This window comes from Diuraphis noxia, unplaced genomic scaffold (genome assembly GCF_037042655.1).
Source record: "Diuraphis noxia isolate RWA-SAM2 unplaced genomic scaffold, SU_Dnox_SAM2 contig0005, whole genome shotgun sequence".
Classification (NCBI taxonomy): domain Eukaryota; kingdom Metazoa; phylum Arthropoda; class Insecta; order Hemiptera; family Aphididae; genus Diuraphis; species Diuraphis noxia.
This window is the reverse complement of record NW_028301715.1, coordinates 6,521,412-6,537,025: the sequence shown is the minus strand read 5'-3', so window position 1 is coordinate 6,537,025 and position 15,614 is coordinate 6,521,412. Positions and strand designations below refer to the sequence as shown.

Genomic DNA, 15,614 nt, shown 5'->3' with positions numbered 1-15,614 from the left:
GAACCACCGGTTCACCGTAGCGCGTGTGACCTACTTTATTATATATTATTTAAACACTTACCAATGGTCCTGTCTGCGTGGTAAGCATTTTTGATGATGTTTGTAATGCTGAAAATTAAACAGGCGTGTACGACACCCGGGAGCGGAAACATACGTGTTGCTCGTTCAGCAAGCAAATCGCAACTTGAGATAAAATAATGTTATTATTTTCGTGTGCGCAAACCAGTTGTATACATTTAATATAACCGTGTTCGCAAATGAGTTCCGATTTTGCAGGTAAAAATTATGGATAATGTGCAAATAAGTTTCATCCCTTTAATCTAGCACAATATAAATATTTTATGAATTTCTAGTTTAAAATAATTTGCGAATTTTCGTGAATTTTACGTATTTTGTCAAAATTCTAATTTTGAATGCTTTTAAAAAAAAATTGTGCATATATATTTATTTTATTTTTCAACTTCTATTGTAAAAATATGATAGGAGTCTTGTGATAAATTTTCAAATCTTAGATTTAAAAAGAAAAAGGCGGGGAAGTCGTGGATGTCTCTCTGCTGTTCAGTAGGTTACAAGTGGGTTACTGTAATGGATGCAATTAAATTTAAATCCAATGATATTATATCATTGTATACGAAAAACGATTCTGAGCGGAGACGGTTTATCTATCTAGAATATATTATAAATTATTAAAAATTTTCAAATCTTAGATTTAAAAAGAGAACATTTTTTAAGAATTTCTAGTTTAAAATAATTTGCAAATTTTCGTGATTTTCGTGATTTTTACATATGTTGTCAAAATTCAAACTTTGAATGCTTGTAAAAAAAATTGTGCTAATATATTTCTTGTGTTTTTCACCTGCTATTGTAAAAATATGTTAGGAGTCTTATATAAAATTTTAAATTCTAAGATACAAAAGGAAAATGTTTATGAATAATTTGTGAATTTTCATGATTCTTACATAATATGTTGTCAAAACTCAAACATTGAATGCTTATAAAAAAAAAATTGTGACTATGTATTTCTTTTATTTTGCAACTGCTATTGTAAAAATATGTTAGGAGCCTTGTATTAAATTTTCAAATCTTAGAATTAAAAAGAAAAACTTTTATGAATTTCTATCAAAGATAATTTGAACATTGCCGTAATTTTTACGTATTTAGTCAAAATTTGAACTTTAAATGCTTATAAAAAAAAAATCGTGACTATTTATTTCTTTTATTTTTCAACTGCTATTGTAAAAATATGCTAGGAGTCTTATATAAAATTTTAAATTCTAAGATACAAAAGGAAAATGTTTATGAATAATTTGTGAATTTTCATGATTCTTACATAATATGTTGTCAAAACTCAAACATTGAATGCTTATAAAAAAAAATTGTGACAATGTATTTCTTTTATTTTTTAACTGCTATTGTTACAATGTGTTAGAAGCCTTGTATTAAATTTTCAAGGTTTTCTACCGAACACGTACATTTTTTATCGATATTTATAGAAAAAAAAACTAAAAAAGTTGAAAAATGAAAATGTCAGTAAACAGCTCAAAATAAATTTAAATATTTTGAAAATTTTATCAAATATATAAAATGCCTATATAAACATTCAGTTAAAATTTCAAGTATCTGCAATCATTTGTTTTAGAGTTACACCAAGATAAAGAAATCGCTAAAAGTGAAAATCCAATGTTATAAAAATTTAAATTTCAAATGCTCATAAAAAATTAATTTGAATTTCCGGTGGACTTTTTAAAGATTGGAAAACTTTTAAGGAATCTTGTATTAAATTTTCAAATCTTAGGTTTAAAAAGAAAATTTTTTATGAATTTCTAGCTTAAGATATTTTGTGAATTTTTGTGATTTTTACGTATTTTGTCAAAATTAAAACTTTGAATGATTATAAAAAAAAATTGTGACTATGAATTTCTTTTATTTTTCAACTGCTATTGTAACAATATGTTAAGAGTCTTTTATTAAATTTTCAAGCTTTTCTGCCAAACAAATAAATTTTTATCGATATTAATTAAAAAAACTAATAATGATCGAAAATTTCAAATGCCTATGAATAGTTCAACTTAAGTCGAAAATTTTTGAAAATTGCATACTGGATAGAATATACTTATACAAACATTCGGTGAAATTTTCTGGTATCATGTATTTTTCACTTTTGACCCCCCAAAGTACCAACTAGATTCACTTTCTGATCGAACGAGGTACTGAAGTCCGATGCCTATCCTAGCTTCGAACGTGGTGGTTCCACTGGTTGTCGCAGTGTGACCGTCCGCCATTCGGACGTTGTTTGGTGGTCCGCGGGCAGGACGTGATTTGCCGTATTTACGGGTTACTGTCGGATTTACGTACATTTCTGTGCTTGTGAATCTAATAGGGCTGTTACGAAGCCTGACGGAAATTCGAGTTCGACCGCGGGGGTCGCAATTTTGTCCGGGCGTGTTCGCGTGCCGTTATTAGTCGTATTTCAATCGGTAACGCGGGACAACTGGTTCTGAACCGCGACAGAGACTGTTTAGCAGTCGGTGTTAACCACCATAACCATACTGTCCCTATCGGTAGCCACTGTGCCTATCCGATGCTCTACGCGCGCAGTTTGACCTAATGCGGGGATAGGCACGGTGTGTGTGCTTACGTCCCTGTTACCCGTGTAGGTGAACAGCCGTGTCTCTGTTGCCTTTGTCCCTACACCTGTGGCTGCCCCATGAACCGGTTGTTGTTAAACACACGTGTCACCGGTGAGGTGAGTGTGATCGGCGGTGAGGTGGTGTAGGTTGGGGGTTTTTGAACGAGTGTTATTAGGTGAGGTGACGGAACAAATTAGCGCTTTTTGATTACGCCTATTTTTCCCGTGTGTACTACAGAAATGTACACACTGGGTACATTCCTTGGGTAGTATTCCGACCGAATACAGTATTCGAAATACTTTTAAAATATTTTTTTTTTTTTTTTTTGAGTATTCAATTTGGTATTTTGAATATTTTTAGTAGTATTCGGAATACTTTTTTAACATCCAATCCGTCCTAGAAATTGCTTTTGAACTTGTTAATATGTATTTATATACAAAATATTTTATAGAAATATATATTATTTTATTTTCTACTATTTTTAGTGGGACAGTAATGACCATGATTTAAGATATACAGGTTGCACAACGACCTATGTTTGATAGCGTCCCGCAGTGACTTTAAAAATGACGGTGTTGGTGCAGATGCGTACGTCTCACATGCGTACACGGTGATTTTCTTCTCAGTTGCGTACACAATTATCGAAGGTCAAACTACGAACGAGTTATAGTCGCATTTCCGTACACAGATTAAAATGTTGGCATTCCCTAATCCCTATGTATACTTTTTCCGCCTAAATATGTTATAAGATATTTATTATCTTATCGAAATATCGAATCAAAGATTAACACCCACCGTTTTACTTGATACGACTTGATCTACGAGCGTACGATTAATACGTTTATATGTCAGTGTGTGAACAGTTTTAACATACAAACAACAGTGTTGCTGCTCACTGCAATTTTTTTCTTTGTTTATTTTAATTTATTATTAATATTTAAATGGAAATTATTGAAACAACAAAAAAGAAGCCATCTTTAATTGGCGGTAGCGGGTTTCAATACCGACAACATCGCAAAAATAAAGATGGAACCATTAGCTGGTTGTGTATAAACGAAAAAAAAAACTGCAGAGGAACGTTAAAGTCACGAGGCGACAATGTGCTTTCCGTCACCGATCACGAGTGCATTCCCGATGTGGCATAGACTGAAGTTGCAAAATCATTATCTACAGTATTGCAAAATATTCTGCCAGTCCTAAGACTGACCAAGTGTGAAAGGAAATGAGTGTGTACGCAGATACAATTAATGTCATTCTGGGTAATTACATTGTACGCAAGTGAGAACATTTGTAACTAAAAATAGACTGTACGCAAATGAGACGTACGCATCTGCACCGGATCCAAAAATGACACTATAAAACAGCTGTCAAAAATAGAGCATTAGCGCTCCCGGTGTCGAAATAAGCAAAACGCCTATAATTAAAGATCTTATATTATTATCTATTTCAGAATTTTGCCTCGCTTTTTTTGTCATTTGTTTCAGCTTTTGATTTTATACTATTTATTCTATTATTATACTTGAACTTGGACTTGAATACTTTATTTTATGTATAACAATAAGTAAAAGACAATCTTATATAATAATTTAAAATAAAACTAATTTCCTTAGATAATAATTAAAATTTTCCCTACATGTGGCGACACTGAAATACAATTACCCCCGCAAGGAGCGTTGAGAGTTAATTTTTTTGAAGTGCCAGTTCTTGAGTCACAATATTTGTCTTCGTCGTGCAACCTGTATATCTTAAATCGTGGTAATGACTAATGTTCATTCCAATTTTGTAACAATAACAAGCTTGCGATAATTACGATAATAATAAGTCATAGTCATATCATATTATGATATGATAATGACTTCAGGATTTCACTTTTGAGTAATTAACTAATGGATGCCTAGCTGTATGCCTGTTATATACAGGGTTTTTCTTTTAAGTGGGTACACTTATTATTTCGAAAAGTATTTATTTTCTACAAAATATTTTTTTACATGGTTTCTAGTTGTTAAAAAATTATATTTTTTATCCTTATCATTTTTTAAGTTTTTTACTTTTTTGAATGACAACATAGAGTTTTAATTTCATATTCCAAAGCAGAATATTTTTCAAATTATTTTGATTCATAAAAATCGAATTTAGGACGAGTAGCTTATGAGTTATACGTATTTAAAGTTTAGACAAGCGGAGTAGTGGACAAACATTTTGAGGGGTAACACCGTTTCACTCCACTCTGCCAATCTAAACTTTAAATACGTATAACTCATAAGCTACTCGTCCTAAATTCGATTTTTATGAATCAAAATAATTTGAAAAATATTCTGCTTTGGAATATGAAATTAAAACTCTATTCAAAAAAGTAAAAACTTAAAAAATGATAAGGATAAAAAATATTTAAAAATATAATTTTTTTAAAAACGTTGGTTTTTAACAACTTGAAACCATGTAAAAAAATATTTTGAAAAAAGTAAATACTTTTCGAGGTAATTAGTGAATCCAATTGAAAGAATCACCCTGTATAATAAATGTCTAACCCCCCCCCCATCCACACACCCCCCAAAAAAATATATAGGTAAGTAAGATTTTTCGAAATCAGAAAATCTTAAAGTACTTCATAATTAATAATTACAATTAATATTTTATTTTTTAGAGACAATTGATGCAGGTACGTAATCATTTTATTTTGTAAATATTTTGACTTAATGATTTGTACCTATTCTGACAATATTTTTAATTATGAGAAACATTTGCGAGAATAAATAAAAAATTAAAGAAGAGCTAGAATATTTTTAGAAATTTCTGAAGACATATTATGGAATATTCTTAATTCCAAAAATGTATCGGGAAGATTATATTTTTGTAATGTTAAATTAAGCTTTTGGATTTTTGTGATAGGTAGAAGAACATTGTGAAAATGTTCATTGTATTGTAACATTTTTTGGTAGTTATTACTTAAGGCACCTCCCTGTCAGAATAACTTCATAATTTTTCCAAATAAAAAAAAAAGGCTTTACAAAAACAAGTTATCCATGAAGATAATTTCTTAATTGGCAATGCCGAAATGTCATGTGTTGGGTATTGTATTTTTTAGTTTTCTTTTGGCAATTTTTTTAATTATATTTCTGTCATAGAAAAAACTATTAATAAGATAAAATTGTTATAATATTATATAAATGAAATTCAAGTTTAATTACTCTTCAATATTAGTTAGCCATCTAATGATTGGATTTTAAATAATGTTTTTATCATAATTTTTTGAACTGTCTAGTATAATTATTATTCTACTCGTAATAGTAGGATTACAACAATGGATTGATTTTTTCACAAATTCCTGTTACCGTCATGACAAAAAATACAAATATGACATATGTTATACCTGTGCTATCGATAAACCTTTGTATTATAATATATAATTCCATTATACCTATATGTGGATAATATAAATTAGTTTGGCAATATTCTAGAATTACATAGGCATCTACTGCTAATTATTTTTGAGTTTTGTATATCTTTTTCTGTTGTTCAGCTTAAATTCTTACACAGTTTTTCGTATACTTGATTAGCTGTGACAACTGTTTTGTTTTTATTTGTTTGGAATGGAAGTGCAAAATATTATAAATTTAAAATAAAAGCATTTGGAAATAATACGCAATTATACGTTCCGTTTTCGAAAATGTTCGGATAATAATACTAAACGTGTGAATTAATATACCATGAAAAAGTGTAACGAATATTTAAAAGTCAAGGACTATGATGATATTTCCATTAACGTCAGTGACACAATCCACAATCTATATAATGTGTTACATTCGATCAAACAAAAAAAATGTTTGATTGACTTACCTATTCATCTCGTTGTTAGTTGTTTAAGTAGCCCTGATTAAAATACACGAATTACGTCCGAAATTTTTTGGAACGTATTTCGTACATAACTTTTTTACGGTACGCAACTCTTGCGTTCTAAGTTTCATTAGGTGAGATTAACGTTATATAGTTTTTCCAACTCGAGTAAATGATGTAATAAGAACAAGTTATCCTTGCAATATATAAGCTATTCCGGAATATTTTATTGTGTGAAATCGTATATTTATGTATTTTTAAATTCGTCTTAATAAAAATGTATGGTCTTGAAAAAAATACATCAAAATTGGAAAATTTAAATATTGTAGTTGGCTGAGATACGATTGAGCATAAAACACTTTTTTTGCGACACGATTTAGCATAAATTGTTGGCGTATCAGAGGAAATTCAAATACAAAAGAAAACCATCACGATTGAGCATAAAAATCTCGGCAACGTTGCGCTTTTTCAATTTTGAACTGTATTATACAAAAATATTTATTTAAATAATTATAATAATTAAAAATATAACATGGCAAAAAAATATCATGTTTTCATAGTCAATATGTAATATACATGGAAATACTTAAGAAAATAATAAAATCAAAATATTTATAAGTCAATAATAGTCTCAATAGTAGTCACATTAGAACATAGTATATAGATCTCTTTGATAATAATAAAATAATAATAAATTAAATTAATATACCTTGGTATCTGTTCCCAAGTTGGCTTAAATGTATTAATAAAGATTCCGTATTTTTACGATTTATATACTGGTTGTAGGCTTGAATATTAAATTAAATTTTTTTTATTTCTTTAGCGGATTGTAATTTTCCGGGTTTATGTCGAATTGAATTGATCATAGTCAACGTTTCTTTTTGTGATTTGATAAATACTCTAACGACAGCATGGACATGAAGGTGTGGTGAATAAAACCGTGAATTGTACGTGCGATGAAAGCTTTCAGCTGTATTGATCGTTCTAAAAAATTAAATAAAACAATACAAATTAGTAAAAAATATTGTAAAATCCTTGATTTTAGTGAAGGAATTTCAGCCCAAATATTTGTCGGAAACTCGCAGTCATCTTCAATATAGTTGTGTAGAATGTAATCATAAAATATAAAACCGTAATCATTTGGACAAATTGATATGAACTCGTGAAATGCATCAACTACTTCTTCTAGGGTAATAAATATCAAACCAAAAAACATTTTAAGCCATTTCCCTATTTCATTACTATTGTCCATGTATACTATTCTGAATGAAGGTTCGCCAACAATCTACAAACAAATTATTATATTTTTGTAAAAAAGTACTATTGCTATGTACTGACGTCCCGCTAAGACACCTAAATACGCATATACACGTAGATGTACTTAAATGTCCCTGGGGCATATGATTTCGCCAACCGATTACGTTGTGTAGGACCTCAATAGCTGAGTAGAAGGCCAAACTAAGAGACTTTTGCTAATTATCGTAACAATGGAGATTAATTTATTATAATAGGGACATTGGTTGAGTACGAAATTGTAGTATTGATAGGAACACATATGGATATCATTGATTATCATATAACCTATAATATGGACATCGGTTCATGGAGATTGCGTGTGTCGCGAACTCGCGAATAACAGGATGTGAACCGAACGACCGCACGAGCGTGGGGTGCTGCGGTATCCTAATGATACGCGCGTACGCATTTGCGCGATTCGACCATGGACACATACTTATCTTATCGATAGGAGAGGAAACGCAGAGAGTAGGACTATATAGGAGAGCCCCGAATATACCAAAATCAGACGTGAGCCACCAGAGTCAGTGCAAGCACATTCACGCCAGACACCATTCCAAATTAATCATTTGGACTTGGAATATTTTCAATTAAATCATTCTTGTAACAGCAATAGTGTTTTATTTACATCGCAAGCAAATAAATATATAATAATTAATCACAAGTCAAGTTGTTATACTTTTTTCACTCAACCCATCTACCTCAACACAAGTCGTTCGTCCTCCTGTATGCTGAGACGCTACAGTATATTATATAATTATTTCTTACTTTTCTCCGCAATGATTGTCCTAAATTAAAACTACATACAATTATTTTAATATTTCCAAACACGTCTGTAATTGCCTGATGAGCTCCAATTTCAAAATCAACATGAAATGTGTTAATTTGTAAATTGTTTTCGCATAATTCCAAACATAAATTATTTAAAAATTGCCACATTATAAAATAAGTAGACCTAGTTTTATTTTTTTTTTTTTAAGTAAACAAGTCATAAGTAGTATCCATTTTTATATCCATGACCCATGTAGGTATTGTGTACAATTGAATAAAATATTTTGGAGCATGATTAATGAGCCATCGCCAAAATACTCGGTACAATTATTTGTCATAAATTATATATTTTGTTCCGTAGGTAGTTAAATATACAAAATTATCATCAGTCTGCATGTATTTAAAACATTCTTCATTTTGTAAGTCACTTAATTGATAAATTACTTCATCCAAATAAGTTGTTTATTTAGGATAAGTCTGTTTCCGCACATCATAATATATTGCTTTCCGTACATTTCTTACATTTTGATTGTTTAAATTTGATGTTGAAGATGAATTTAAAAGTTCGGTGCAAATAATTTTAAGTGGACGTGTGAAAATTAATTCTTCAGCTTTTCTCTTGGAATTTTCTCTCAAAACTTGTTTTGTTCACTGTTTCTATATATTCTCAATAGAATTTTGATCACGTTTATGTTATACAGCAGTTTCAATCACTTTACGTTTATCTAAACCTGAGAACATTATCGCTGAACATTTATTATTCGTACACCTCCATCTCAAAAGATTATCATTTTTCCGCTCTCCAATAAATTTATATTTGTATAAATTCACTCAGGCCAATTCTTTGCCTCTTTCTCATAAAAAATTATTATATCACTTATAAATCCATATTTAAAAAAATAGAAACTATAAACGCAATTCTACGAAACGCACTATATAGCTAGGTACACGACTAAAGGTGATCGAACACTGATACTATTTATAATTTTGGAATTGTATCTTAATTATCTTATATTTTCACCCGATGCTAAATTTTTAAAACGTTGTTTTGTTCCGAAACTAATTTATTAATCGATAACATTGTCAATAAAGCTGAGGGGCTAGGCTCATGGGGCGCATGTAAATTCCGCCCGAAAAATAAAAATAAAATAGTAAGAATGATAATATTTACGATAATAAAAAAAGAGTCGAAATATAATCATATTATCAATAATTACAACAGTCAACATGTCATGTACATATAAATATATCCACAATATTGTATTCAAAACTGATAAGATATGACATGATTGACGATTGTCGTCTGATACGATTGTTCAGTGTACGTAAACTTAGAAGTTCCAAAGTTCCAAATGCTATGTATAACACGCCGCGCAGCGAACAGTACGGTCGCGTCAACGCGTCGTACACTCACTGGACGCCAAGTTTAAGAATATTTATTTTCCAGACGGAATTTACAAATCCATTTTTGTACCTGTACATTTTTTCGGGCGGAATTTACATGTACCTTTTTTGGGTGTTATGCAAATTGAGTCCGAAATACCATTTTTGTGGTAAACTGAGTCCCGGGTCTGAAAAGGATATAGGTAAACTGAGTCTCGAGTCTAAAAGAGGTATAGGTAAACCTAGTCCCGAATTAGTTTTCAAAAAGCACAGTTACAGGCTTAGGATTGTCTGTTATGTTAACATAACTGGCGTAGTTAAAAATGCGCTTTTTTCTTTTTAATATCTAATATAATTCACATCGTTGTAGGTACATACAAATCACAATAATTAATTATATATTTATATATAATGTGACTAGTTGTCATAGTCTTCGGTATAATTGACGTATTATTTGACGATAAGATTTTTTGATCTCCGATAAACGGATAATATAGTGTGATAATTTTAGTGCTCGTAAAAGGTCTTTCCAAACACTATCGGCGAATCGGTAATCGATAATCACTAATTGGTGACTATAAAGTCTAGTCACTATACAGTACTCATTGAATGTAGAGACTTTTTATTTTAAAATATTATCACTCGGGACTCAATTTACCTAGCATGTTAAAGTATTCCGGACTCAATTTACCTAGCCCTAATATCCACCCAATTATTTGGGACTCAGTTTACATTCTCCCCCTTTTTTGCCCCCCACCGGGGCATGACAGAAACCTACGGGTGCCCATTCGAAATTCTGCCAAAAACGCTCACGTGTTCCCTCCACCACCGTTAAAAAAAACCTACAGTACCACACCCACCCACAATGGCCTATGTTGCCGCGGGTTAATAAAAATAAATTACAAAATGTTGGCAACGGTGAATGTGGCAACATCGCATGAAATATTCTATGCTCAATCGTGCTATACCGTTATCATTTATCTTTCAATAATAGAAACATCCAATATTTTCATTATAGGATTAATTACCTACAATCACTTAGTTTTTAATTCAATTTTACCTGGTTATCTGTAGATATTCTTTTTATACACGTTATATATCATATATGTACAAGTTTGCGGTGGGGCAATCTAATACACACAATCAAAAATTCTAATACCGATTTATTTTTCAGTGACTCTCGCGGCGAATTCGTATCCACAGTTCTGTTATAATGAAATTGACTCAAGTAATTACCAAACATTTTTAGATTCCTTAATAATTATGTAAAGCAATTAATACTGTAAACAAGAATAATTGGATCGAAAATATCGACATTAAATTGATTTATAATTATGATGTATAAAAACTTGATTCTTATCATATTGTTAGGTTTTTGTTATCTCCTAATATAGAGGCATTGAAACATTTCGGCTAACAAGAACTCACTATTTTACAGGACCATTACTATTTTGAATTGAAAAGATATATTACCATGAATACGACAATGCGTTTTTTCATGCAACATGAATTTAAAAAAAAAATGCTTTTATGTTAGGGGAGGAATAAAAACTTCTTTCTTTCTTTTATTATTATATTTTGTTTTACCCAATAACTAAAATGTATGTTCTGGTATTAAACTATGTTTATATTAATTTTATAATACTTCTAAACCAGCGGTTCTTAACCTTTTTATAGTCACGTACTACCTACACAATTTGAAAATTTTTACGTACCACAATAAACAATATGGAAATATGTTTGATGTTTTTTTTAATTATTTTTTAATTTTATTAATTCAAACGGGATGGACCCAATAACAATTTTTTTAATTATTACTACATTAGTGGACTTAAATCTATTTAAATGAAAGACAGAAAAAGGTGTATATATATATATATATATATTGTAGCGTCCCAATACTAACGTCAATTCATATATCAACGTAGGAATGAACACTTTTTGTATTTAAATGAAATGTTGCTATTTTGCTTTATAAAAAAATACAATTATGGTTAAAATGATAGGTTTTGCGGTGTTGCGACCTGACTTTGAAATGGCTAAAGGTGGTCTCACATGACTGGCGTACTTGGCCAATGTTGGTAAATGGTTGTAACTTGCATTTGTTAAGTATTGGGCCGGTCGTAGGTCATATCTCCCATACAACTGGTGTACATAGCCAATGTTTATAAATGATAGCATTTGGCAAATATTGGTCATATCTCCTACACCACTTGTATAGTTATATCCAATATTAGATTTTTCTAATTTTTAATCAGTTCAAAACGGATAGTGCTGATGAAAAGATTATAGTTTCTGCAGCATATGTAGCTATGCGTTGTGCATATTTAAAATTATTGAAAAAGAAAAAAAACAAAGAGTAGATGGTGGATGGATTCTTTAAATAAAAGTTACAGTAGATAAGTTTCGATATTTATAAACATTAATAATTAGTAAAAATGGCCAGATTATAATAGGTTAATACTAGTTCCAATATTACGTTTAGTTTACATGTTTGTAAAAACATTTTTAAGGAATATTATCCTAGTATTCATATAGTAAAAACATTTTAATAACTAATAAACTACAAATACGTATTTTTAATTAGGTACTTTTACAGTTACAGTACTTCAAATATGCTTCATGACTTAAATATTGAACCATCTGGTATGTTTGAAAACTTCTGCCGTAGGTCGTCAAGCGATTTTGAATATATTTTATGTAAAATTGGATCAGATATCACAAAACTAGATACTAAAACGAGAAAAGCTATTCCTGCTCAAGAACGATCGGCGATAACACTCAGGTTTTTGGCTTCTGGAGATAGCTTTGTCAGTTTATCTTACTTATTCAAAGTTTCAAACCAATGTATATTCACAATTGTTAATTAACTCATTGAGTCATAAGTCTATGGGTCAACTACGTTGGCCGATGGAAACGCCAGCAACATGCAGTTCAACATTAACCGCGGTTCATTTAAATTGAACCGACGTTTCGTATCCGTGTGTTCGTTTTCAGTGGTTTGTCAAACCTGAGGGTGGACAGGATATATCCCCCCTCGTGACCTTTTTTTTTCAATGTTTAATATCTAACCTAACCATTAATTATATATTTAATAATCAAATAAGTACTACATGTTAATAGAAATAGCCATCAACAACCCATAATTTGGTCACCTCACTATAATCCATTATACCAGATTATGCGGTACATATACTGTTCATGGTACCAACTTATAGTACTACAGATATAGTTAATTAATTGGAAAATTAACAGCTCTAATCCACTAACAACAAATGCATATATTCTATAGTGCAGTTTGTTTTGACTTATAATACAATTAACGACCATCAAATAACTTTTAACCCATATACTTAATTTTAAATTCAAATTATTTTTAGAAATTCAAAAATAGCCATTTCCTAGAGTTATAATTCAATTTTAATAGTTGTGGAGAAAAAAAATCAATTTGTAATCGGTTAAATTTTGGATGAATGAAAGCTAAAAACTACTTAGGTTTTCAAAATTACAGCATAATTATATATTGTAAAATTGCATGGTTTTCACATTTTGAAATCGAATACTAATCAAATTGATATAATTATCGAGACAAACGCAAACCATTGAAATTTAAATAAATTACACCACCTCAAGTGCGTGCACTCGACGCAACTGTTATTACTAACATCATAATATACGTTAGGACTTTGGCGTTAAAGTCTCTGTAAGTCTCGTATTGTAATTTTAAACTTACGCGTTTAAACGCTCAAATATTTTAAAATTTTATATAATCGTCGCAAGTCTTACATAAAAATTGAAATATCATAAAGCGTTGCCAACTGCATGATGACCAAATTTGATTATTATTTATTACTTATTCGTTTCTCACACCTGAAAGATATTGTAACTCAGTTCGATCTTAGCGTGTCTATATTAGCCTTATACCGTAGGATATCAAATAAATATTTTTGAAATAATTTTTAATTATATTATATTAATTATCATTATGTATCAAAAGAATAACATACAACATTGTAATACCTTATTTATACTTAAATCCAACATGCGATTAAAATACAATATATAAATATATATAAAAAAAAAAAAATGAAAAACATTTGTTTGTTTATAATATCATATAATATATTGCGAAGCGCATGTCTAGATCGAATGAAAAAAAAACCGATCGTACAATAAAATAAATGATTAATCTTAAGTCTCTGACATATAATTATTATGTTTAGAAAATAAATTAAAATTAAAATATAATAATATAAATATAATACTTAAACATTTTTTTTTCGATGTGCGAGTGTGCCCTAAAAAATAATATATCATAATGTTACATAGTATGTCTGTCGCCTATACATCATATTATTATCATGTGCCCGCCGAAATCGCATGCGCACGAGTACTACGCTCAGTGGTCGGCGGGCGCACGTCGGAGGAAACGATGACTACACATACGACACAATTGATCAGTTATCAGTTGTCGGCGATCCTTGCGAGTCGTCGCCCGACCCCGTCACGGCCAAAGTGAGATTTATATATTTTCAATACGTATACACTCGTTAATAAACATACATATATAACATCATATCGTTATATATATATATATGTACAAAATGTGTGTGTGTGTGTGTGTAGGTGGGTGAGTATAAAATATTATACTCGTAATTATTATCGTAACGGTGTACGACGATGCGCGTCGGCACGACCGGAAGTCTCGAGTTTTGAGTGTGTGTGTGTGTAGGGTGAGGGTGATTTGGGGAGGGGAAGTGGGGCGGTTGCAGTGGTCGACGGTGTGGCCAGACATCCGGTCATTGAGCAGCCGTGTGCGTGCCCGTGGCGTTGATGGCCAGTTCGGGGACGGGCACGTACGCGGTGATAATGTCGGCCACGCTGCTGGACGTGCCGAAGACCAGCGCCAGGATGCCGACGGCGATCAGCACCGCGTTCCGGATGGTCATCCAGACGGTCACCTTGTCCCAGTACGTGGCGAACTCGATGATTACCGGTACGATGATGCCGAGCAGCGAGAAACAGAAGGCGCCGATGAGTCCGATGAACGGGCCGATTGTCGGTACGGCCACCGCTATCGCCACTACGAAACAAAACAAAAGTGCACACACGCGTTGTTGTTATTGTTGTAAAAAATTATAAGACATCAAGTGCAACATGGGCATAGTACCGTAAACAGTTCCATAATTATGGGGGGGGGGGGGTATATATGAGGTTATAACTTATAATACCTCCCAAGATCTTTTTTTTTTTTTAATTAACCATAATTAAATTAGGTAGTAAACATTTGGCTTTAAAAAAAATTTAAGATTTTAAAATCAAAAATAAGAATTTCATGGACATTATATCATAGTTGAGATTTTTTTTGTTTCACTAGTTTAAAACTACGATACCTCAATAATTATTATACATGACAAGAAAATTGTAAGGCTAAATTTTCTATTTAGCGAATTTGATAATTATCAATACCAATTTGATAAATGCATTGGTCGAGGGGATTGCCCACCCCAGAACCAATTCCAAGTTACGCCACTGGTACCGCAGCACATTGTTGCAGTCGTTAGCGGTGGAGGGGAAGGGCGTACATAGACCTTTAGGTATTGGCGGAGGACATGCTTCAAATGAAAATCAAAAATTAAATCCAAAATAGAAATATTTGGTTACCCTAACTGACCGCACTTAACAAGGCATAGGTTCTCC

At 31.3% G+C, this 15,614-nt stretch overlaps 1 protein-coding gene and 1 pseudogene across 3 annotated transcripts in view; one reads left to right on the top strand and one right to left on the bottom strand.

Moving 5' to 3' along the window:
- LOC149054817 (uncharacterized) overlaps positions 1 to 11,651 on the top strand; it is a 38,334-nt pseudogene extending 26,683 nt beyond the window's left edge.
- A 2,207-nt stretch (positions 11,652 to 13,858) lies between these two features.
- Positions 13,859 to 15,614, bottom strand: part of LOC107163689 (proton-coupled amino acid transporter-like protein pathetic) — a 57,232-nt gene continuing 55,476 nt past the window's right edge. For all 3 annotated transcript variants that reach the window (XM_089229112.1, XM_089229113.1, XM_089229114.1), the window contains one exon: positions 13,859 to 14,997. In XM_089229112.1, coding sequence (XP_089085238.1) covers positions 14,714 to 14,997 — 284 coding nt within the window. In that variant the 3' untranslated portion in view covers positions 13,859 to 14,713. The remainder of the gene's footprint in view (positions 14,998 to 15,614) is intronic.